This window comes from Chiloscyllium punctatum, chromosome 4, assembly GCF_047496795.1.
Source record: "Chiloscyllium punctatum isolate Juve2018m chromosome 4, sChiPun1.3, whole genome shotgun sequence".
Lineage (NCBI taxonomy): Eukaryota > Metazoa > Chordata > Chondrichthyes > Orectolobiformes > Hemiscylliidae > Chiloscyllium > Chiloscyllium punctatum.
Window position 1 is genome coordinate 6773230 of NC_092742.1, and position 24137 is coordinate 6797366.

The following is a 24137-nucleotide window of genomic DNA, read 5'->3' on the forward strand; positions in this document are numbered from 1 at the left end:
CTTGGTTTGTCATACCAAAATACAACTCTTGCATCTATCTAAATTGAATTAACACCATTTCTCAGTCCATTTGCCTATCTGATCAAGATCTCATTGTACTGTTAGATAACCTTCTTCACAGTTCACCATACTACTAATTTTGGTGTCATCCGCAAGCTTAGTAACCATACCTCCTATTTTTCCCATCTAAACCGTTGATATAAATGTCGAACCACCGTGGAACCAGAACCGAGCCTTAAGACTATAAGAGCAGGCATGGCATCATGGACTAGGCTAGACCACTCAAAACATTCTTAAGCAGGCAGCCCAGACTGTAACTTTACTATTGTTTCAATAAGTGTATGGTGAAAATTACCCGGAGTAAATTAGCTAGGTTGACTACCCGGTTTTAAAACTGACAAAAATTTACTCACAAAATTACGGAATGAAACACAAAGAACAGAATATAGAATACCCACAGAATTCAGTCTATCCAAACTGGATTTAATTGTGCTGTTCTGAAAATACACCACAGTCCCAATAAACAAACTCCCTTAAACGTAGAGGAAAAATGAAACAAAGGCTTACAGGTCAAAGTTAGAAGGGCAGAAGCAGGGAGGGTCTAGCAGCCTGTTTCCACGCAGGACAAAAGTGAGGACTGCAGATGCTGGAGATCAGAGTCTAGATTAGAGTGGTGCTGGAAAAGCACAGCAGGTCAGGCAGCATCCGAGGAGCAAGAAAATTGACGTTTTAGGCAAAAGTCCAGACAGCCCACAGCTGCAACTGAACTGACTAACAACAAGAATTCAGCTTCCAGGACTGACCACGCCCCTTTGGTTATACAGGTTATTTCTAAAGCATGAAAGCTGTGGCCTAAAGTCTCATCTATTTACGTATACACAAAAAGGTACCAATTCCCTTCACATCTCTGAACCAACCCAGCCAATTCTGAGCCCGAACTGTTTTATGACCCATCTGGGGAAAAAAAACCAAGGACACAGTATCTTTGAGAAGAAGGAACAGCTTTTAGAAAAAGGGCCAGCTTTGTGACATCTGTCATTCCTCACATCCACTTTTCTACTCTTTTCCCATAACCCTTGGTTCCCCTAATAATCAAGAATCTATCTCAGCCTTAAATATACACCAGGACTTTGTCCTCACAGCTGTCTGTGGGAATGGGTTCGGAAGACACTCAACCCTCTAAGAGAAAAAAAACTCCTGCTCATCTTAGTCTTCAGTTGCTGCCCCTTTATTCTGGGACTCTGCCCTCTGGTCTTGGGCTCTTCCATGAGGAGAAAAGGTCCTCTCAGTATTTACCCTATGTATTTCAATGAGATCACCTTTCATTCTTCTAAACACCAGTGACTGGAGTCCCAACCTAAGGGGAGGCGTTAGCCTAATGGTATTATTGCTGTGCTGTTAATTTGGAGACTCTGATAATGTTCTCGGTATCCAGGTTCAAATCCCACCACAGCAGATGGTGGAATTTAAGTTCAATTTAAAAAGTCTGGAATCAAATGATGACCATGAATCCATTGTTGATTGTTGGAACAGCCCATCTGGTTCAGTAATGTCCTAGTGGATAGGTAGGCAGCTGTGACATGCAATGTCAGCAGATCTGGTAAGAACAGCTACAAGTAGTAGCAGCAGGCTTCTGGTCTGAAGCTGTTGAACTGTTGAGGCTGGAAGGCAGTGAAATACTGTGTATGTGTAAAACATGAATAAATTCCTTTTCCCTTGCTTGTGCTCTCCTGTTTATATTTGTGGCACTGCACGGGGAGATGCTGCCAGTGACATGTTTCTGTGATAAGGTAAGGGTAGTTTTTCATGTAATATGATGTGGAGGTATTGGTGTTGGCCCGGGGTGGACAATTGATAAGGTTATAGTCCAACCTGTTTAGACTATAACCTGGTGTTGTGTGATTTTTGACTTTCATGTAATAGTTAGCCTTGTTGAGGGAGTCAGAATGCCCTGGAGATCAGAGTCTAGATTAGAGTGGTGCTGGAAAAGCACAGCAGGTCAGGCAGCATCCGAGAAGCAGGAAAATCGACGATTCGGGCAAAAGCCCTTCATCAGGAATGAGCCTGATGAGTTCATTCCTGATGAAGGGCTTTTGCCTGAAACGTTTTTCCTGCTCCTCAGATGCTGCCTGACCTGCTGTGCTTTTCCAGCACCACTCTAATCATAAACAAGACTGCCTTGTCTTTGTGTTTATTTACCTGTGTTGGTGGTGATGGTGATGGCATTCATGAGGGAAAGTCTATTTGTGTAAACTCATCTGTGAAGAATGCTCCCTTGTCAAAGTGCTTTTTAAAAAGACGATGCTCTGGATAAGGGCATTGTTGACCAGGATGCCATTTGTTGGCAATCCCTGTGTATCCTTGAGAGGTGGTTGAGCTGCTGCAGTTCTTGAAGCTCACATTTATGTATGTTAGAGAGGGAGTTCCCAGATAGTGACTTGGTGAAGATTTTGGAATGACAGATTTTCAAGCCAAGGTACTATGTGATTAGTAAGTTATGTTCCCATGCATCCGCTGGCCTTAACCTGCGATCTTCATCACCAAAGTCTGGGAAAGTGTGGAATGCACGTTGGTATGTTGCTGTAGTGCATCTTATATTTGGTGCTACCTGCCACAATTGGAGGGAGTGGATGTTTGAGTTGTTAGGTGAGCTTACGAGCACATAACACTCTGTGAAACACCACCCCCATCCCAAACATAATCCTCCCAACAAGAGGATTTGTCCTTTACAGCCTGTTTAAGTCACATTTTAGCTGATTGGTTTGCCTCAGCAACAGCTGTCGAGGACTAAATTAGATTGCCATTTGTTGCATTTTAACCTGGCCAGGCGGCATTGGTAAAATCTACCCAAATGCAGCTGGTGCTTGGTTTATTTTTGTCTTTCCAGCTGCTTGCTTTGATTGAGTTGCTTGCTTGCTTGGCCCATATCAGCACAATTGTTTTCCTTTTTAGTGCTTTTTAATTGGCAACTGCTCAATATTGGATCAAAAAAGGATGCTGCTTTACAGTGTTATACTTTGAAGAGATAATATTCCATGTACCCTCTGACTTGTTTGACCAGATAATGGTTTTTTTTGTGTGCTGCTGGTTGAAAGATAACAATTGGCTAGGGTTCCCAAGGAGAACACTTCTTTTAGTAATGCCATGGAATATTTTACTTTCACGTGAGAGATTTCCTCACCTCGAAAATTATGCTGTTTTCTCTCCACAAGTGCTCACACTTTCGGGTTAAAGTATGGTCAGAGGCAATCAATAACCCTTGCTTTGGAAGTTGCTTGCAGCATTTTCACATCCAAGTCAGAAGGTTGTAAGTTTCATTCAAGAGATTTCAAGAGTTCAAGAGATTTCAAAATTCAGTCTAGCACTCCAGGTCAGCACAGAGATAATACTGCGTGTGTCAGAGTTACCTTTTCTCAGGTAGATGTAAGGGATTCAATAGCACTGTTTCAAAGCAAAGTTCTCCCTGATGTCTTTGGTTAGTATTTGTCCCTTGTCATCACTAATCATTATCTAGTTATTACATCATTATTATTTAGTTACTGTCATCCTACAGTCTATTGTATCTGTTCTAATACTAACCTCTTAACATGAAACATAATGTACTATTCTTCATTCTTTCCTCTTTTTGTCATAATCTCCAGCGTTGAGGTTCAGTTTCTTCCAGCTCAATATTGAGAAGACCAGAGCCTGATTTTCTTCTTTCTATGCTGTAAAGTCACTATTGGTTTCACTCCCCTCTTTGGTCACTGAATTGAGATGAATCAGACCTGTCTGCAGTCTTTGTGCAGATGTAACTCCAAGCTGAGTTGTCGTCTTGGATCACAAAGGGTCACTGGACCCAAAATGTTAAGTGTGCTTCCTCTCCAAAGAAGTTGCCTCACCTGCTGAGTTTTTCCAACAAGGTGAGTTTGTTTTGGATTTCCAGCATCTGCAGTCTTTGTTTTTTTTTAAACTTGTCCAGCTGCTTTCACTTTCACTTATTGTTGTCTGTATTCACCCTGATTTGACCCATATGCAACTAAAACTATTGCCCTGTCACTATCACAGCCAGAATGTACTACTACAATGCTCTGTGGTCTGGCCTCCTATCCTTCCTGCTTTGCAAATTTCTTTTTCTCCAAAATTCTGCGATTGGTATCTCGCTCCATTCACCCGTCCTTGCTATCCTGGGCATGGCCTGAAGGTCACCAATGTCTTTGGTTTAATTAATTGCTCATCCTAGTGTTTAAATTCATACATGTTCTTGCCGTTTCCTAACTCCTTAACTAAACTCCTTCAACTCTACGCCCCTCCCCTAAGTTCTCTGTTCTCAGCCTCTGACATCTTCTGTGTACCACCCAGCCCACATCCCAGCTTTGGTGGCTGTATCTTCAATCATCTCCGTCCCACGCTTGGAAATTTCCCTACCTCTCTCCTTAAAATTCTCCTTTAAAACCAAAAGTGATTATTTTGAATGTGACCATTTCTCAGGGTGACCTCAGGGTGACCTCACAGCGCCAGGCACCCAGGTTCGATTTCTGCCTTTGGCAACTGTCTGTGTGGAGTTTGCACATTGCCATTGTGTCTGTGTGGGTTTCCTCCCACAGTTAGTAGATGTTCAGATTAGGTATGTTGGCCATGTTAATTTGCCCATCTTGTCCAGGGATGCTAGATCAATTTACCATGGTAAATGCAGGGTTAGAGGGATTAGAGAGGGGGCCAGGTGGGTCTGGGTGGAATGCTCTTCAGAGGGGTTGGTGTGGACTCGAAGGGCCAAATTGTCTGCTTCCACACTGTAGCGTTCCTGTGGTCATAATATTCCTTTTGTCTGCTTATAATACGTAAAACACCCACATGGTGTAAGTGCTGCTTAAATGCAAATATCTTTAATGGCACATCTGATTTTCATGATTTTTTAGACTGTATAAAACATATGACCCATTGGATAAGTTAGAAGAAATGTTTTCTCACACTGTTGGAAAGAGTTGTTGGATTGAATGTCTGTCTTCTGTTGCACGAGAATTCTATTCCCCTCATAATAAATTTTGAGTAAGTGCCCCTTTGTTCCTAAACTGTTAACCAACTGAAGCAATTTTTAAATGTATGCCTTCTTCAATCTTGGAATTTTTCAAACCCCTGTTTAAACCCCTATTGGCCTTCTTTGTTCCAGGGGCCTTTCCATATTATAGCTCCCATTCCTGGTATAATCATAATGAATCTTCACAGGCCCTTTTCATGGAAGGTCATGTCTGATCAACTTCACTGAATTTTTCAAAGAGAGGACCAGGTGTGCAGATGAAGGAATGCAATTGATGTAGTCTACTTGCAGTTCAGCAAGGCTTTTGATGAGGTCTTGATTGGGGGACTGATAGCAAAGAAAAGACCCCCTGGGATTCAAGGAAATTTGACTAATTCAATCTGTTATTGGCTGACTGGCAGGAAGCAGAGGATAATGGTTGGAGGGTGATGTTGTGACTGGAAGCCTGTTGAATGTAGGTGGGTTAATCAGTAAGTTCACAGATGATATGTAAATAGGTGAGTGGTAAATAGAGAGGAGGTTAGCCTTATTATAGAAGGGTATAGATGGGCTGGTCAGATGGGCTGATCCATGGCAAATGGAATTCAATCCAGATAAATGTGAGGTGATAAAATTGGGTTAGACAACAAGGCAAGGAAATACAGGGTACATGATGAATGGTAGGACAGCGGAAAGTGTAGAGGATCAGAGGGACCTTGGTGCATATCCATGTTCACTGGCCCCTTATGGTAGCAAGACAGATGGGTAAAGTGGTTAAGAAGCCATACAGGACATTTGCCTTTATTAGGTGAGGCATCGGGTTTAAGGGCAAGGAGGTAATGCTGGAACTGTATGAGACCATAGCTCGAGTATTGTGTTCTGGAATCCATGTTTGTGTTGTATAAAATAAATAGGGTAAACAGGAAAAAATCTTTTTCCTTGATGGAAGGATCAATGATCAGGGGGCATTGCTTTAAGATAAGGGCCAGGAGGTTTAGGGGAGATGTGAGGAAAAACGTTGTCACCCAGAGGGTGGTGGGAATCTGGAACTCACTGCCTGTAAGGCTGGTCAAGGCAGAAACCTCCAAACATAAGTATTTAGGTCTACATCTGCAATGTTAATCATGCAAGTGCAGGGGAATGGAATGAGAATAGTTAGGGGGTTATATCTGACTGGTGTGGACAAAGTGGGCCAAAGAGCCTTTTTTTGTAGATCTCTACGACTCGGTGGTTTTGCTATCATTCCTGGATCAGCCAAGATTGCACCAAATATCCCTGTCAGTGGCCCCACTAATTTCTCGTTAAATATTTAACAACTTGATTATTTGTTTTATGTCCTTGACTGTTTAAAAATAGAATGTTTAGACAATGTTTAAACCTAACACTATATGTTGAACTGGTCAAAGAATAGTTTCCCATGATGTTCCTGATGAGACTACTATGACAGAGATGTTGTGTATAGTGTACTTAAAGTGATGAGGCCAGGCACTGAACAGTGCAGCAATGCTGCTGTAGTAGATTGTTGTCTTATTTTCCACTCTATTTCATGTCCTTGCTGTGTTACGTTTGATGCCTAGGTGCCAAAGCTACCCTGGATCTTTCTAAGGTAATAGATTGCAAACCTCAACAAGGACTTTTCAAGGGTTTAAAAAAAGCTGTCATGTAGTTTCTTGGGGATGGGAGGGGTGGACACCACTGGTCTGGTGTAGGGGTTGAGTGTGGCAAATGCAAATGGGGAAGAGGCCACGGTTTCAGTTCCCAAGCTGATAAGACCATAAGACATAGGAGTGGAAGTAAGGCCATTCGGCCCATCGAGTCCACTCCGCCATTCAATCATGGCTGATGGGCACTTCAACTCCACTTACCCGCATTCTCCCCATAGCCCTTAATTCCCCGAGACAACAAGAATCTATCAATCTCTGCCTTGAAGACATTTAGCGTCCCAGCCTCCACTGCACTCTGCGGCAATGAATTCCACAGGCCCACCATTCTCTGGCTGAAGATATGTCTCCGCATTTCTGTTCTGAATTGACCCCCTCTAATTCTAAGGCTGTGTCCACGGGTCCTAGTCTCCTCACCTAACGGAAACAATTTCCTAGCATCCACCCTTTCCAAGCCATGTATTATCTTGTACGTCTCTATTAAGTCTCCCCTTAATCTTCTAAAATGCAATGAATACAATCCCAGGATCCTCAGCCGTTCCTCATATGTTAGACCAACCATTCCAGGGATCATCCGTGTGAATCTCTGCTGGACACGTTCCAGTGCCAGTATATCTTTCCTGAGGTGTGGGGACCAAAACTGGACACAGTACTCCAAATGGGGCCTAACCAGAGCTTTATAATGTTTGTAGAGGTGCCCATGAGAGTGAATGGAGCTGCTGTGTCATAAAGGGAGCTCCTCCTGGACTGTAACGTTGTTAGAGTGGCTGTGGGAAGGAAACACATGGGAATGGTGCTTCACTGTAAGACCCAGTGAATCTCATATTCAAGGGTGACAGGTACTTAGTGATTCTTCTCCATAATGTCCAACATTTAAACACTCCCTTCACATCTCCAGAGGTTGTTCCAGCTCAGTTACCGCTGACTCCCTCTCAGAATAAGTCAGGTATTTCCTTCACTGAAGATGATTGGGCAGCAGTGGTTAGCATTACTGCCTCTGAGTGCCAGGGACCAGGGTTCAATTCCAGCCTTGAGTGACTCTGGAGTTTGCATTTCTCCCCATGTCTGAGTGGGTTTCCTCCAGGTGCTCTGTTTTCCTTCCACAGTCTAACTGTGCAGATTTGGTGGATTGGCCACGCTAAGTTGCCCATAGACTGAGGTTGTGTAGGTTAGGTGGACTTGCCATGGTTAATGTGAGGTTACTGGGATAGGATTGTGGTCAGTGTGGACTTGATGGGCTGAATGGCCTTCTTCCACACAGTAGGGATTCTAATCTGTGATTATGTTCTGTGTATTACAGTTGCACAGATATCTGCCACACTCCTGTCCCTAGAAAAAGTGGTCACTCTTAAGGTGTAAGCTCAAATATTGAATGTTAGCAGGCTGTTTGATCATGTACGCCACATTCCTCACCCAAAGGCCATCTGTACTGTAATAGAACATAGAAGACAGAACAGTCCAGCACAGTACAGGCTGCTTGGCCCTTGATGTTGTGCTAACCTTTTATCCTGTTCTAAGATCAAACTAACCTACATGCCCTTCATTGTAGTATCATCCATGTGGCTATCCAAGAGTCGCTTAAATGTCCCTAATGTCTCTGACGCTACTACCACTGTTGGCAGTGCACTTCATGCACCTACCACTGTCTAAGTAAAGAACCTATCTTTGACATCTCCCGGAAACCTTCCTCCAATTACCTTAAAATTATGCCCTGTCATGATAACCATTTCCACCCTGGGAAAAAAGTCTCTGACTATTCACTCTCTGCCTCTCATCATCTTGTACACCCCTATCAAGTCGCCTCTCATCGTTCTTAGCTCCAATGAGAAAAGCCTGAGCTCCCTCATCCTTTCTTCATAAGACATGCCCTCCAGTCCAGGCAGCTTCCTGGTAAATCTCCTCTGCACTCATTCTAAAGCTTCTACATCATTTTTATAATGAGGCGATCAGAACTGAACGCAATATTCCAAGTGTGGTCTAACCAGGGCTTTGTAGAGACTAGATTAGATTCCCTACAGTATGGAAACAGGTCCTTCGGTCCAACAGGTCCACACCGATCCTCCGAAGAGTAACCCAGCCAGTCTCTACATTTACCCTGACTACCTAACACTATGGCCAATTTAGCATGGCCGATCCATCTAACCTGCACATCTTTAGATTGTGTGAGGAAGTGGGAGCGCCCAGAGGAAACCCAGGCAGACACTGGGAGGATGTGCAAACTCCACACAGTCAACCGAGGCTGGAATTGAACCCGGGACCCTGGTGCTGTGAGGCAGCAATGCTAACTACTGAGCCACTGTGCTTCCCTGCAGCAAACCTTGCAGCTATTACAGTCAATCCTCCTGCTAATGAAGGCCAACACACCGTACACCTTCTTCACAACCCTATTACTTGGGTGGCAACTTTGAGGGATCTGTGGACGTGGACTTCAAGATCCCGCTGTTCCTCCACACTGCCAAGAATCCTGCCTTTAACCCTGTAATCTGCATTCAAATTTGACCTTCCAAAATTAATCACTTCACACTTTTCCAGGTTGAGCTCCATCTGCCACTTCTCAGCCTAGCTCTGCATTCTGTCAATGTCCCGTTGCAATCTACAACAGCCCTCCACACTATCCACCCCTCCACCAATCTTAGTGCCATCGGCAGACTTACTAACCCACTCTTACACTTCCTCATCCAAGTAATTTATAAAAATCACAAAGAGCAGAGGTCCCAGAACAGATCCCTGCGGAACGCCACTGGTTACTGAGCTCCAGGCTGAATATTTTCCATCTACCACCACTCAGCCAGATTTCCCTGTATCCTATGCCTCCTTGCTTTCTGAATGATTCTGCCACGTGGAGCCTTATCAAAGGCCTTGCTAAAATCCGTATACACCACATCCACTGCTCTACCCTCATCAATGTGTTTCATCACATCCTCAAAGAATTTAATAAGGTTTGTGAGGCATGACCTGCCCTTCACAAAGCCATGCTGACTAACTCTAATCAAACTGTGGTTTTCCAAGTAATCATAAATCCTGTCTCTCAGAACCCTCTCCAATATTTTGCCCACCACCGACATAAGACTGATTAGTCTGTAATTCCCACGATTATACATGTTCCCTTTTTTGAACAGGGGAGTAACATTTGCCACCCTCTAATCATCTGGTACTACTCCAGTGGACAGTGAGAATGCAAAGGTCATTGCCAAAGGCACAGCAGTCTCTTCCCTTTCTTCCTTTAGTAGTCTTGGGTATCTCCCGTCTGACCCAGTGGACTTATCTATCCTCATGTTTTTCAAACTTTCCCGCACATCCCCCTCCTTAACATCAACCTGTTTGAGCGTATCAGTCTGTTTCACACTGTCCTCACAAACGATAAAGTCCCTCTCAGTCGTGAATACTGAAGCAAAGTATTCATTAAGGACCTCCCATACCTCCTCTGACTCCAGGCAGAAGTTCCCTCCACTACCCCTGATCGGCTCTACCGTCACTCTGGCCAACCTCTTGTTCCTCATATAAGTGTAGAATGCCTTTGGGTTTTCCTTAAAAAATATCCACGAAGGCTTTTTTATGCTTCCTTCTAGCTCTCTTCAGTTCATTCTTCAGTTCCTTCCTGGCTGCCTTGTAACCCACTAGAACCCTGTCTGATCCTTGCCTCCTCAACCTTAAGTAAGCTTCCTTCTTCCTCTTGACTAGATATTCCACATCTCTTGTCACCCAAGATCCCTTCACCTTGCCTCAGTGGGACGAACCTGTCCAGCACTCACAGCAATTGCTGCCTAAATAACCTGCACATTCATGTCAGCCATTTCCCTGAGAACATCTGCTGCCAATTTATGCTCCACAGTAATGCCTCTCATACCCTTTTCTTTAATACTTCATCAGTTTGTGATCTAGACTCCCTCTTGGAGTGGTCATTTTAGCTAATTACTGAACGTAGGAAAAAGTAAGTTGTTGAGTCTTTGCAGCACAGCGGAAACAATTTGGTCTTTCAAGACATTGCTGGCTCTTCGAAGAGAAATTAGTCCCATTCATAGAACCATACAGCACGGAAACAGACCCTTCACTCCAACTTGTCCATACTGACAAGGTCCTCCTTGCTTGCATTTAGTCCATACCCCTGTAAACCTTTCCTTTTCATTTACCTCTCCAAATGTCTTTTAAATGTAACTGTACCTGCATTTACCACTTTCTTAGGCAGTTCATGCCACATGTGAGCCACCCTCTGTGTGAAGAAGTTGTCTCTCGGGTCTCTTTTAAATCTTTCTCCACTTACCTTAAAATTATTTCCTGTATCCTAGGGAAAAGACATTTGCTATTCCCCTTGTCGATGCCCCTCATGATTTTTATAAGCCTCTCTAAGGTCACCCCTCAGCCTCCTACACTGCAGAGAAAAAGTCCCAGACTATCCAGCCTATCCTTATAACTGAAATCCTCCAGTCCCGGTAACATCCTTGTAAATCTTTTCTGCACTCTCTTCAATTTAATAATATCTTTCCTATGGCAGGGTGACCAGAACTGTACACTATACTCCAAAAGTGGCCTCACCAACATCCTGTACAATTGCAACATGACGTCCCAACTCCTGTATTCAGTGCTCTGACTGATGAAGGCAAGTGTGCCACATTCCTCCTTTCCCACCCTGTCTACCTGTGACACAGCTGTGACATAACCTGGGATTGTGTGATCCAGCACCTTCACATCACCTCTTTCAAGGAACTAAAAACCTGAACCCCTTCCCCCAATTGTTCCCTTCGCCCCACAAGTGCCCATTCAGTTTCCTTTGAAATAGTTCATTTAACTTTGACAGCAGCCAGTTCCAAGTTACTCCCACTTGCTGCATTAAAACAAAGGTCGTCTTTGATTTTCACTACCCCCATCCCCCAACACACTCAAAGCTTAAATCTGTGTTCCCTAGCTTTTGTTGCAACAGCTAACGAGAACAATTTTTGTTTGTTTTATCTAAAGTGTCATACTCTTATATGCCCCTATCAAATTCCGCCTCGATCTGCTTTACTCCAAATTGGGGGGGGGGGGGGGGGTGTGCAGTGCAGTGACGCTGTTGGAACAGCAGCCCCATAAGCTAAGGACCTGGTTTGTTTTTGTTTTTGCGGAGTGGTGGTGGAGGAGGAGAGGTTTGTTGTCGATGGTGGATACACAAAGTGCTTTACAGCAGGGTTGCATCACATGAGGTCAGGGTCTCCTGCACAGAGATGACCATTTGGCCCCTTCCTACTCCTTTGTGGCAGTTGGTTATTCAAAGGTGTCAGCAAACATTCAAGCGCTAAAAACAGCTGAGGCCACTTTTCCAAGTGAAGAGGATAGAGGAAGTATAGTTTAAAAGTTCAAGTTTATTGTATTAAATCTTGTTAAACTTTCTTTCAGGTGAATGTCTACGTGTTGGGAAAGACTTTTCTGCTCCTGGCCAGAGAGCTTTGTATAAATGCTCCAGCAATAGGTCTGTAACCAATAATTCCTTTCACACACTAATTAATAAGTACACCAATGTTTGTTTTTCATCTGTAACAGTGAACACAGCCTATGTTGGTTGTATAATCCCGTCATTGTGTAAGGGTGAACTCTTCCAGTTATAACTTCTTACTCTTTTTATTCTTAAACTGTTCAAAATGGGACCAGATTGTGGTGACAGTTGAACCTTTCACTGTATTTTACAGTATTATTCACTGTAAAATGCAAGTGACAATAAATCAATTCACTGTTCCTGAGCCTAGATAAGCAGATTTTTGGGGGTGGGGGTGGGGGGGTCTTGGGCAATCAGGAGATATGGGAAGATGCCAGTGCAGGAAAGTTCAGTTGTAATGATGCAGCAGACTCAAAGTCATGTGGCCAACTCCTCCTCCAATTTCTCGTGTGCCGTACAGTTCAGGAAAATTCAATCCCCGAAGTCTGTGCCGAGTTAGCTGATCTTTGCCAGAGGCAGTGGAAAGAATGCTGCAGATAGAAGTGGGGGAAAGGTTTGTTCTCTGGTGCTTTCTGCTGAATGTTCACCATTGAACAGTGGCCACATATGAAGACCCAAACATCAGCAAACGTGTAGGTCTGTGAAGCACATGAAAGGTGGGATAAATTTGTAGGGAGAATGGTAATTGGTCATCTTGACCTTGCAGGGCATTGAAAAGAAAGGACTTACATTTTTATAGTGACGTTCGTGATCTTTGAATCCCAAAGTGCTTTACTATTAGTGAAAAATGTTTGAAATACATACACTGTGGTAATGTAAGGAATGTGGCAGCCAATTTGATTGCAAGCTCTCTCAAACAGCAATGTGAGAATGACCAGATAATTTGTTTTTGTGATATCGATTCTGATAAATATCGGATCAACACCCCTGCTGTTCTTTGAAGTAATGCTGAAGAATCTTTTATGTCCACTTGAATGGAGTGCTGTTTTCATGTCTGATCTGAAAGATGCTGTCTCTGACAGTGCAGCTTTCCCTCAGTACTGAATGCAGATAAGAAGGGCAGAGGCAAGGAATCTGCTCAAAGTCCTTGCTGGAACAAGAGGAATCTCATAATGGCTTGGATTTGTATAGGAATAAAGTGCCACTGGACCAGGTTTATGCTGATTTACTGGTTGTAGGCTTGCAGATCAAGGAGCAAATTATCCTAATTTCCTGCTCCTAAGTGCTTTTGAGTGATTTACACTGAAAGCAAGGCAGTTTGTTTTAAATATTAATTCACAGGATGTCTGGCAAGGTCAGTATTTATTGGCTATCTCGAATTGTGCTTCTGCTACATCCAAAATGATTTGATGGGTCATTTCAGAATCAAATTGAGTCAACTACATGTCATAAAGTCATAGAGATGTACAGCATGGAAACAGACCCTTCGGTCCAACCCGTCCATGCTGACCAGATATCCCAACCCAATCTAGTCCCACCTGCCAGCACCTGGCCCATATCCCTGCAAACCCTTCCTATTCATATACCCATTAAATGTTGCAATTGTACCAGCCTCCACCACTTCCTCTGGCAGCTCATTCCATACCCGTACCACCCTCTGTGTGAAAAAGTTGCCCCTTAGGTCTCTTTTATATCTTTCCCCTCTCGCCCTAAACCTATGCCCTCTAGTTCTGGACTCCCTGACCCCAGGGAGTCTATTTATCCTACCCATGCCCCATATAATTTGTAAACCTCTATAAGGTCGCCCCTCAGCCTCCGACGCTCCAGGGAAACAGCCCCAACCTGTTCAGCCTCTCCCTATAGCTCAAATCCTCCAACCCTGGCAACATCCTTGTAAATCTTTTCTGAACCCTTTCAGGTTTCAACAACATCTTTCCGATAGGAAGGAGACCAGAATTGCACGCAATATTCCAACAGTGGCCTAACCAATGTCCTGTACAGCCGCAACATGACCTCCCAACTCCTGTACTCAATGGAGTCTTATTTAGGCCAGGCTGTGGAAGGATGGCTGATTGCCTTATCTAAAGGTTATGAGTAAACCAGATGGTTTAACAACTTGGTAATTGTATGGTCATTATTATTAACTGAGATTTTTAAAATTCCAGCTTTATTTAATTAGCAACATACGGATTTCCCAGCTGCCATAATAGCTCTGAACCATTAGTCTAGATCTCTGAATTACTAATTCAGTGATACAACCATTCCACTACTCCTGTAAACTTGAGTGTTGCCTTCTGTGATTGAATATGCTTCAATCCCCAAAGGGGAAATAGTGAAATCAGATGTTATGTGCATTATGTGCACTTCCTAGAAGTGAGCTCAGTGACCTGAAGGATGAACAAGGTTAGCCACCCGTAATGCTTCACTGGTTGCAATGTGACTTTGGTTGTAGCAATCCTTAGTGTCTGTTGGGATTCACATACGACTGGCTTGCTATTCCAGCTGACTCTGTGTTTGATTCAGTCAAATTCAGAATGTGATAACCATGCCTCTTTTTCCTCAATATGTGATTTGCTCAACTTTGAGCAAGAACTGAGTTATTAAGCCATAAAAATCAAGATATATTCAGAGCAATGTTAGGTAAAAGTTCTACAGAACCTGTACCTTAATTCTAGGTCTTGACTTTCCACAGCAGAACATCAGAAAATCCAAAGCAGTTTATAAAATTATATTCAGATAGAAATTGGTGCCAAGCATGAAAATATTTGGTGGGGGTGTTGGCTAAAACATAATTGAAGAAATGCATTTTAAGAAGAATCCTACATAAAGTGGTGGAGGTGATGGTGGGACATTTCAGTAATTAACACCCGGATGGCTGAAAGCTCAAACAGCACATGGTGGGGCGGAAGTTAGGAACCCGCACGAAAGTTTGAGGAATGCAAAGATCTGCAGGTTGTAGGGTTGAAACAGCTACGGAGTTGGGGAGGAGAGAAGCCATGGAGAGACTTGGAGAATCAGAATTTGAAATAAGTGTTAATAGATCGAGAGCCAATGTGGCTCAGCAAAGACAAATGGTGAGTTGATAGGAATCTGTGTGATTTTGGTGCAAGTGCAGAGTTTTAGATAGTTAAATTTCAGAAGGTGAAAAATAAAAGATCATCAAGGAGAGCATTGGAATGATTGAGTCTGGAGTAAAGTCATGGATGTTGGTTTCAACAGCTGAGGTGGGGAAGGACAGTATAGAAATCGTATTTGTTCCCTTTGAGATGCAGAGCGTATGAGATATAGTTTGACCAGAGATAGTGACTGAGGACAGGTTCCTAGTGACAGGTTCCAAGGGTAATCAATGTGTGACCATGACCAATGATGCTTTCTCAGTCTTGTCCAGAACCAAACGTTGGAAGAAACCAGACAGTCCAGAGGTGTGGGTTGTGAGAGCTGGTGTAATGCTAAGACCCGTGGGACTGGGATGAGATGGATTGCTGGGAGAGAACCTCAAATGCAACTGAATTTGATCACCTCCACACAAGCATTTTCCAACAGGGTCACTGGCTAATTAGCTGGAGCCTTAGCTGTAGCCACTTGCAGGGCTGAACAGCAGAGTTCTGGTTGGAGGTTAACCAGCTCATCACAGACCGGGAAGAGAAGCTTTGTGTGTGCTGTTAACGCTTCACCCCTTTGGAAAATACAATCCATCTTCCACAACAATAGTCATGATGTAAGGATGAGTGTCTGCTGTAATTACCGAATTCTATCCTGGCACTCGTCCAAAGTTGGGAAATAGTAACTTCGTTGAACTGAGGTGAGTGCAAACAGAACTTTTGGGGGAAAAATAATTTGTTGGCCTGTTTTTGATTTTTGAGATTGACAAAGGAAACTGAAGGTTGCGACTGCTGATGGCTGGTGGAATAAACAGGTCTTTTTATTTTTGATTTAAATCTCCAGACAAGGAAACTGTTCAGTTAGGTCACATTTGCTTTTCTGCTTGGGCCCCTATAAAGAATAGTGCTGGCCCTGTCTGATAATATGTGGACACTGAGAATTCAGGCCTTTGTATCGCTGCTGGTTGTCTGTGGTAAAACAGCTGCACAAAACTTTACTGTTGAAAGCTACCTTATTATATAAGTACAAGAGATAAAAGTACAGAAAGGATTGCTAGACACAGATCTAGAAAGAAAGAAACATATACAGAGTAAGGTAGAATGAGAAGCTGAGAGAGACTGCAAGGACACAGACAATATTTATAAATTCTGGAATGAGACCTTTTCATTAACTGCCAGTCATAGTCAGGATTTGGGTGTACAAAGTTAAAAATCACACAACACCAGGTTAATTCTGGTTAACTCTGTTATCTCACTTTTTAGATTAGAATCAATCTAAACATCAGGTCATAGACAGAGAACACAGGGGGCTAACACCTTCAACATATTGTCTAGCTATCACCATTGTTAACAGCTAACCCGAGAATGCAACTTTTTAAAAAAAAGGGTTTTGTGATTTACACATGAAAGAAGTGAAACTATCACTGTATTCTAACAGATGAAAGGCTTAACAGACAATCAATTTTTCAATGTATAATTTCAGTTACATCACACTGCAAATTTTTGCTATAAATTCTGTTACGATCGAGCCCTCCACAATCACCTGATGGAGCGTTGCTACTGTGCTTCCAATTAAACCTGTTGGACCTGGTGTTGTGATTTTTAACTCCGTAATAGTCAGTGCATTGATGTTGATAGTGGATTTTTAAATGACGTAGCTTGTGTATTGTGGGTATGTGAGGAGATGATGGGTCAAAGTGTATTTGTGATAGCATTTTTAAAAAAAGTAATTATTATGTTGTCATTACTTTCCTGCTGTGAACTTAATGGCAGTAGTCCATGGCCCTTCATTAAATGGTAGATCACAAGTGGGTGTGAATGGGTTACTGTTTTAAGGAGAGTAACACAAACAAGCTGAGTCCCTTCTATGCATTTTCAGTCGGAGTTGATGAGGTAATCAGTGGAATATTCATCTTGTGTCTGTCTTTTCCCAATTATAGTCATTTATGTACTTTTATTGTGTAGGATCTGTCATTCATTTCTGTATGTACAAATGCACACATGCCTCTCTTTATCCTATGTTGGATGTTTTGCCTCACTCTCTTGTGCTTACTGAGTGACTGTCTTCCTTTTGATTTGTCTGTATCTGTTCCCTTTTCTAAATTTTGTGGTAATGTTAGAACAGTATAAAGCATTATTTTGGCCACATCTAGAGTACAGTACACAGTTTCGGTGACCACATTAGGGAAATGATGTAATTGAAACTGACGGAGAATTTTAACTTTGAGGAACGATTGGTTAGGCTTGGATTTTCTTTGCATTTGAGAAAGCTAAGGGAAAGTTTTGAGATGCATAAAATTATGGAAAGTGGATAGGAAGGACCGATTCCTCTTGCAGGTCACTAAGCAGGGAGCATGGACGTAAAGCTATTGGCTGAAAGATTAGAGAGGCCTAGAGGGAAATTTTGGAGGGACTTCTTTTCACTTAGATTGGAGTTAGTGTCTGGAAATCACCAAAAACATTGGTACAGACTGAACCTATTAGCATATTCTACCTCCTCTCTCCTCACTGCATCGCTGTGTCCTGCTTGGTGTCTTGTTTTATCAGAAATCTTACTCTATTCTGAAAATGTTGGGGGAGGGGTCTGTAGAGTTTGTATTTTGGTTAAATAATGTGTACACACTAAAAATTGAGTGTTGATTTGCCACACGCTGTCTTGAGGGAGCTGTGTAAATTGTGCATTGTAATGAAAAGCCTTTCACATGTGTAAATTGTTGAAAGGCATTGTTGGCACACAATACAAATGTTCAGTTCAGTGGAAGTATTACACATCTGTCAGTGGTTTCACATTTAACGTAAAAAGCCAAGAACATCTGGGCCTCAAAATAATGATAAGGTGAAAATGTATTTATCTCCTTGGTCCATTTAATATACAGCATTGTTTCTCTGCTTTCAACTGGTTTATTGCTGTCTGTTTTAATACCTTTAATTCCCTTGTTTGTGTCCCCACTAGCCCAGCAGTTTGATAACCTGTTACCAGGTCTCTATAGCAGGAGGAGGAGTTGCCACCGTGGGCTACATGCTTGTAAAACACAAAGCCATGGTGTATCTTATGCTTACTCCTTTTTATCCTAACTGGACTTGACAAACAGACCAGAAATAAATTCCAAACTGCAATTTAAGCCTTTTGGAAACTGCTGTTTTTTATAAAATGAGTGACTATAATGCTAAAATGATGCCCATATATCACAGGCATGTGTCTTAACATCAGCCACAGGAAGCATCTATATGCATGTATGCTGCTGAGGTCACTAGACTGGGGATGACAAAGTGGAAATTCTTTTCCCTGGCATTGTCTATGGAGTAGATCTGCTTGGCTGCTGTTGTGTCACCACTTGGTGCAGCTGCAGTGCTATTGGGGAGGGCCCCTTCCAGAAGCCAGGACTATTCTTGTATCCCCTTGTTGGGATCCTCCACCTTGTCCAGATGCTAAAGTGCCCGATAGAATGGCTGCCAGTGCAGCGCTGTGTTCCTGCTCATGCTCACCTGGTGATGGCATTCACAATAAATGCAGCCTTTACAAGAAGATCCCTTTGCTACAGTTCTAAATCTCACTGCCTTCCACCAAATCCCTGAAAGATGCATTCATTTCCAAGTGATGAAAGTTTGTCTATCATAGTTTAAGAAGCCCTGCAAAACTAACTTTTACTCAAGAAGGGGCAGCATAGCAGTAGCAGTGGGAAGAACACTTTTCCATTTACTTCACTGATAACATTGCACCAACTATGCCATATCTAAGCTAAAATAAAGCTCCCTCTGTACTTGCGTGCTCTGTTACACCCTAACTTCAGAACAGTGTCGTCTCATTTCCTCTCATACTGCTAGTTTGTGTTGACTGTATGAGCATTCTGCTGCTGGGGCCAGATGGCTGTGGTCTAGGCTGGGATCTAGCCAGACTTTCATCCCATGGACCACTTCAGTTATTAGATGGCATCAACCTGAGCTGCATTTGAACTGTAGGCCCAGGTGAAGGTGTCAGCTGTGGGATGAGGGGAGCCAGTCATTTAAACACTCCTCTACCTGAACTTTTGAGGATTGTTCCAAAATATTAAATGGCTTTTTGGATTAATATAAACTTTAAACCACTCCGGTTTCTCTTTGTGCATTGCCCTGCATATACAAAAACAGGTTCGAGTAATGTTATCCCAAAAAGTGCATAGGAGAGGGAAAGGCATTGTGTAACAGGGATGGTGGCTAGTAATATACATCTCCAGTACCACTCTGGTGATAGTCTCCTAACTCCTTTTAACAACATGGCATTATCCTGTAATCTGCTGGTGTGATATTGTACAAGCTCTTGCTCGGTACACTTGATGGAAGAAAAGGAGGGAAATGTTAATAGTCACTCAAATTGGCACAGAAGTGGAACTGTTCAGTTTCTAACCTAGTACATTCAGAAAATTCCAGACCGACACTGAATGAAGTTACCATGAAGTTTCCCATCTCAACGGTGACCCTCAGATTAAATCACCAGTGCAGTGCCTCTCATATTAGAAGCCCGCTGGTCATGTGGGACTATAGCAATTTAATATTTAAATTGAAGTATAGAGTGACAGAGGAACAAAGTGAACACCCTATTCAAATCCGAACCAGACAGCACTTTTACAAAAGTCAGTGATGTACAAACTAATAGCTCTACTATATTTGGAACTTGATCATTTTGATCACTAATCTTTTCTGATCCTCTACCTCCCTAAACTGTAATAAAGACAACTTCAGGATAGAAGATAACCATGTAAAAATCTTTATACTGTACAGTTCATTACTTGCAAGTACACTGGAGGTGTTAAAACATTGTCATTCATTGGTCAACTTCAAGCCACTTTAAACAGAACACCTGTACAAAATAGGTACAGCACAAAAAGGAGTGCACTACTGAACACTGCCCAGTGCAGCGTCAGTAAGTCAAATAACTTTCTAGTCATTATAAATAAATAAAGTTAATTTACAATCAAACATTCCTTCAAATTTTAAAGATGGTTTGACTCTGCGTGATTTTTGATGTAAGAGGCCCACGTGTGGAGTTTAATATATTAATCGGTTGAAGCAGCAGGAAGTCTGAATTCTTGCTGTGCTCCATTCTGTTAGCAGCAGTTGGATGCAAAACATCTTTTGTTTTTAGTTTCAGGGAGGCAGGTTTGAGCATTTTTTTGTTCATGCATAGAAAATAAGTTCAGGAATCTGCCCACCTTGTACCCCTGTGCCATTAGTGCTGTCAGATGAACACTGGAATTGAAATGTCACTTTCCCACACTGCACTTCTGTCATTCCCTCTTGTCCAAAGTAGCTAAGCTCATTGCCATCCAGGATGGCACTGGCAGTGTAAAAGGTGTCCTGCTCCACCTGCACCGGGTGCTCAAACCAGACTGAGAAAGTGGTGCTGGAGCCATCTGATATGAACTTAGTAAAGTTTTGAGCCAGGACCACCCCCTGCCGCTTCAGTTCGATCTTGACACTGTATTCAGCCTTGCCACAACTTGAGCCATACAACCCGAGACCGGCGATAAAGATGCGCTTGTCCACCGCAAACTGGATGCTATCACAGCGGCCCCGGTACCTCCACTGGTTGCTGCGGTAAGCAGAGGACTGGAAGCGATGGCACCGTTGGGATGCTAGCCCCTTCCTTTGAGTGGTGGGGAATTCCAACTGCGGCTTCTTCAGCGCAGTGTACCACAAGAATATGTTGTGCGTCTGCTCCAGGGTCAAAAGGTCACATTGTGCAGCCCCATTGGCAAACTCCTCCAGTGTCATGGTGGGAATCCGAACAATGTAGAGAGCCTTGCCCAGCACGCTCCTCTTGTTGCGGGCAGTGGGAGGGAGCCCTTGCCTTTTGCACTCTGCCTCTGCCCAGCTCACAATGGCTTCAAACACCACCACCTCTTTGGTGTTGAGTGTTTCCCGGGACAGGATGATCTCCAAAGTCTGCAGATCGATCTCGCAAAAGCCCTCTGACCTGAGGGCAAGCTCTGCCTGGGCATCAATCACCTCCCAGCAGCGTTGGGTCAGCTCAGGCTCCTCAAAGAGCCGACTCTGGGACAGTAGGACACAAGCATTCTTTGCCTCCAAGCTGGTCTCCAGGAAGTTAACACAAGCTTTTGCCAGATACGGGACAATGTACTTCTTGGCAGCGTACAGTGAAGCCAGCACTGTGTCTGCCTCCAAATCAATCTCATCACTGTACAAATACCTACAGAGAGGAGAATAAAAACTCACTGAAAAGCTCACCACTTAAACCTCACGCAGGGAAAAAAAAATTAAATTCCTGAGGAATTAACTTAAATCCAATGCACGCAAAAAAAAATTAAAGGCAGCTTGGGAATTTCTTCATCTTAAAGCAAAGTAGTCGCAGACAGCATTTTAAAAGTAGTGTCTCGGATTTTAAGTGAGTGATCAAATAACATGCTTTAAATGGTTATTCATAGTCCCCACGCCACTCCCCCCCCCCCCCCCCAAACACACACACTGTGTCCCTTACTTTAGCAGAATAAGGAAAGCTGCGGGTTCCACATCTGGAATATGAATGTCGGGCTTATCCTCAGCGAGTTCCCCGTAAAACATGGCATAGAAAACGGAACTGCCGACTGCCAGAATATACTGGAAGGGAATAACACAAGTTCAAAACAAACAAAAGATTAGGAACAGGGCGCACACATTCATTAGCAACGCCTTTCCCTGCAGGATCCCACATGCAAAAAAAAACCCCATTCCTTGTATGTAATTTCTAATGCGCTTAACTGCTTTTTTTTTGAAGAGAGAAAACAGTAATTAGTTGCCAAGCATGTAAGTGGAACAATCGCTCCCTGTCACGCAACTCTCAGCAAATAAACGGATCGATTCCCCCGCGCTGATTGTGACTCCTGTTTAATGCATTCATTTCCAACAAAATACACTTCAAACAGCTCCCGTGGTTAAGGCACAACACACCTTATGAGCTGGAACTCTCTGTGTGCATCCAGGAGGGCCCACAATAAAATGCACGTCGGCCATCAGTTCGTTATTGTACATCATTGCATTTCTGCAAAAGAGAGAGAGGGAGCAAAACGTTAGGTTATTTAAGAAAATTAATTTGAAAAATTTAAAAAAAACACAAACAGGAGTAAAGAGAGAGGCGGGAAGGCAGTGAGTGGTTACCTTTCCCGGAGAGTGGGGTAAAAGGATTGCCAGTTACTGTTCTGGATGTGGTTGTTGTTGAGATTTTGTTGCTGGCCCTGGCGGAGCAGGAAGCTGCGCTTGGAGCTGCTGCTGTTGCTGCTGACAGTGTTACCAGAGCCGCTGCTGCTGCTGTTCTCGCTGGATTGCAGACTGCTGCTGCTACTGCTGTGTTTGGAGGGATACAACTCTGCAGCCATCTTCTTACCCAGGGAAAGCGTTACGATCTCATAGCAAGCCGGGAGCTTGCTACCGCTGCTTTCTCTCTTCACACTCTTGGACTTTCTCAGGGTTTCTAAAAACATCAAAGAACAAAAAAAAGTCAAGGGGGGAGCGGGGGGGGAATAGAGATACAAACCCGAAAGTCTCCGGGATTTACAGTGGGCTCTTAATTCACATAAAAAAAACAAATAGGAAAAGCAACTTTCTATCAATGTACTGACCCTGGATATATTTCACGAGCAACATAAAGATTCTGGACTGTTTGAGTTTAATTTTCCACCAGTGGATGCGAGCCAGATTTGCAGTAAAGTTTTTTTCACCCCCTTCAAGACTAAATCACACTGTAAACAAAACAAAAAAACCTGCGACTGTGCTCTTCCTCTTCCCTCCTCGTCCTTCGACTTGAAAAATCCCCAAATATAAAAACACTCCAGTAAATATCCGGCCAAAAAAAAGGGGGGGGAGAAATCCTGCCGAGATTTGTTGTTGTTCTTTACACGCTGTTTGTCTCTTCCGGGGTAAAAGTTGGAAGAGTGCAGTTGAGGCTTTTGTTTCTTCCCCGCCAGCGAGAAGCAGCACTTGGAGATCTATTTTAATTCCGACCTGTAGACTTTACTCCAGAGCTGCCTGTGAATCTACAAACGATCAGATCGTGCTGCCTCGCTCTCTCTCTCTCTCTTTTACGAACGGCAGGTGTTCACGTGATGAAAACCTAACCCAAACATCAGGCTCCAATAATACGAGGAAGGAGGGGGTGAGCTTGGAGGGAAGGGAGAGGGGGGGGAGGGATGAGTACTCAGCCCCGGATTGATTGGGAAATGAAGATGGAGAGGAAAAAGGGGCTGGCGGACACCGAGATTTGCGTGTCAGTCTCCAATCAGCCCACCCACAATCACATAGAGACACAATTCTGTATCTCACTGCACACACCAGCCCTGTGTGTTGGTGTATTAATTCCAGGGGGTGTGTTAACGTACCGACCGGCTCAGGTTAAAACCGATAAGTAGGGGTGGGGGGAACTGCCTTTGGAAATTAAAGTTCACTCAGGATTCAATTTAATGGCAGCTTTTAAAACGCACGGTTCAGTGGAACAAATAAAGCCCCTTTCTCCTCTCTTCCCCCCCCCTACTGGTTAATCAGAGCCGCAAACTAGATTCTTTTTGTTTTTGTTTTAATGATTATACTTTGATCAGCAAACGTGGGGAGGGATACCTCCACAAACACACACACACACAGAGCGCTCGATGTGCCCGGCCCCACTCCCAGGCCAAACTGGACAATCTCATTGCAACACACGCCCTTATTGTTTTTCCCTTCTGTAAATCGGCTGAGTCTAGCTTTGTTCAAGCTCCTCTACTGTACCTGGGCGGCTTTTTTTGTTAGCTGACCGGGGTTAGGAGAGAAGAGGCGGTGAAAGTTTGGGTTCTTCGATCCTCCCAGCAGCAGAAAGCCATGATCCAGCTCTGAGCCCTCCTCCTCCTCCTCCTGTCCAAACCAGCGATTCCGGGGAATCGAGCAAGCGCTGGGAGGTTGGGCTTGAAGATAAACCATCTGCTTTCTTTACCGATCCCAACCTTCGTCAGCAGAGGGACTCCGAGCTCCCAATCCTGGCGAATAAAATATCCATGCCTTGCAGGATTTAAAGGGCACGTTATTTTTTT

At 43.4% G+C, this 24137-nt stretch overlaps 2 protein-coding genes across 4 annotated transcripts in view; one reads left to right on the top strand and one right to left on the bottom strand.

The window, feature by feature from the left end:
- Window positions 1–24137, top strand: part of brf1b (BRF1 general transcription factor IIIB subunit b) — a 482080-nt gene that overhangs the window by 225665 nt on the left and 232278 nt on the right. Inside the window, exon 5 of the mRNA XM_072568024.1 lies at window positions 12028–12100. Within this exon, the coding sequence (XP_072424125.1) occupies window positions 12028–12100 (73 nt within the window). The remainder of the gene's footprint in view (window positions 1–12027; window positions 12101–24137) is intronic.
- LOC140476055 (BTB/POZ domain-containing protein 6-like) lies at window positions 19834–23994 on the bottom strand. Of its 3 annotated transcripts, none has more exons than XM_072568021.1 (5): window positions 23839–23994; window positions 22237–22549; window positions 22030–22120; window positions 21581–21699; window positions 19834–21292 (listed from the first exon to the last, which is right to left on the bottom strand). In XM_072568021.1, exons 2-5 carry the CDS (start codon window positions 22452–22454, stop codon window positions 20260–20262), a joined length of 1461 nt encoding a protein of 486 aa, XP_072424122.1. In that variant the 5' UTR covers window positions 22455–22549; window positions 23839–23994; the 3' UTR covers window positions 19834–20259. The 3 variants fall into 3 exon arrangements, with proteins under 3 accessions (XP_072424122.1, XP_072424124.1, XP_072424121.1); XM_072568023.1 differs by lacking the exon at window positions 23839–23994 and adding an exon at window positions 22839–23316; XM_072568020.1 differs by lacking the exon at window positions 23839–23994 and adding an exon at window positions 22698–23315.

Bases quoted from the DNA above. Each gene is read 5' to 3' on its own strand.
- LOC140476055 (XM_072568020.1), bottom strand. From the start codon at position 22,722: ATGTTGCTCGTGAAATATATCCAGG. The intron at 22,121-22,236 runs GTAACCACTCAC...TCTCTTTTGCAG, and splicing joins TACCCCACTCTCCGGGAAAG to AAATGCAATGATGTACAATA. The intron at 21,700-22,029 runs GTGTGTTGTGCC...ATTCCCTTCCAG, and splicing joins AGAGAGTTCCAGCTCATAAG to TATATTCTGGCAGTCGGCAG.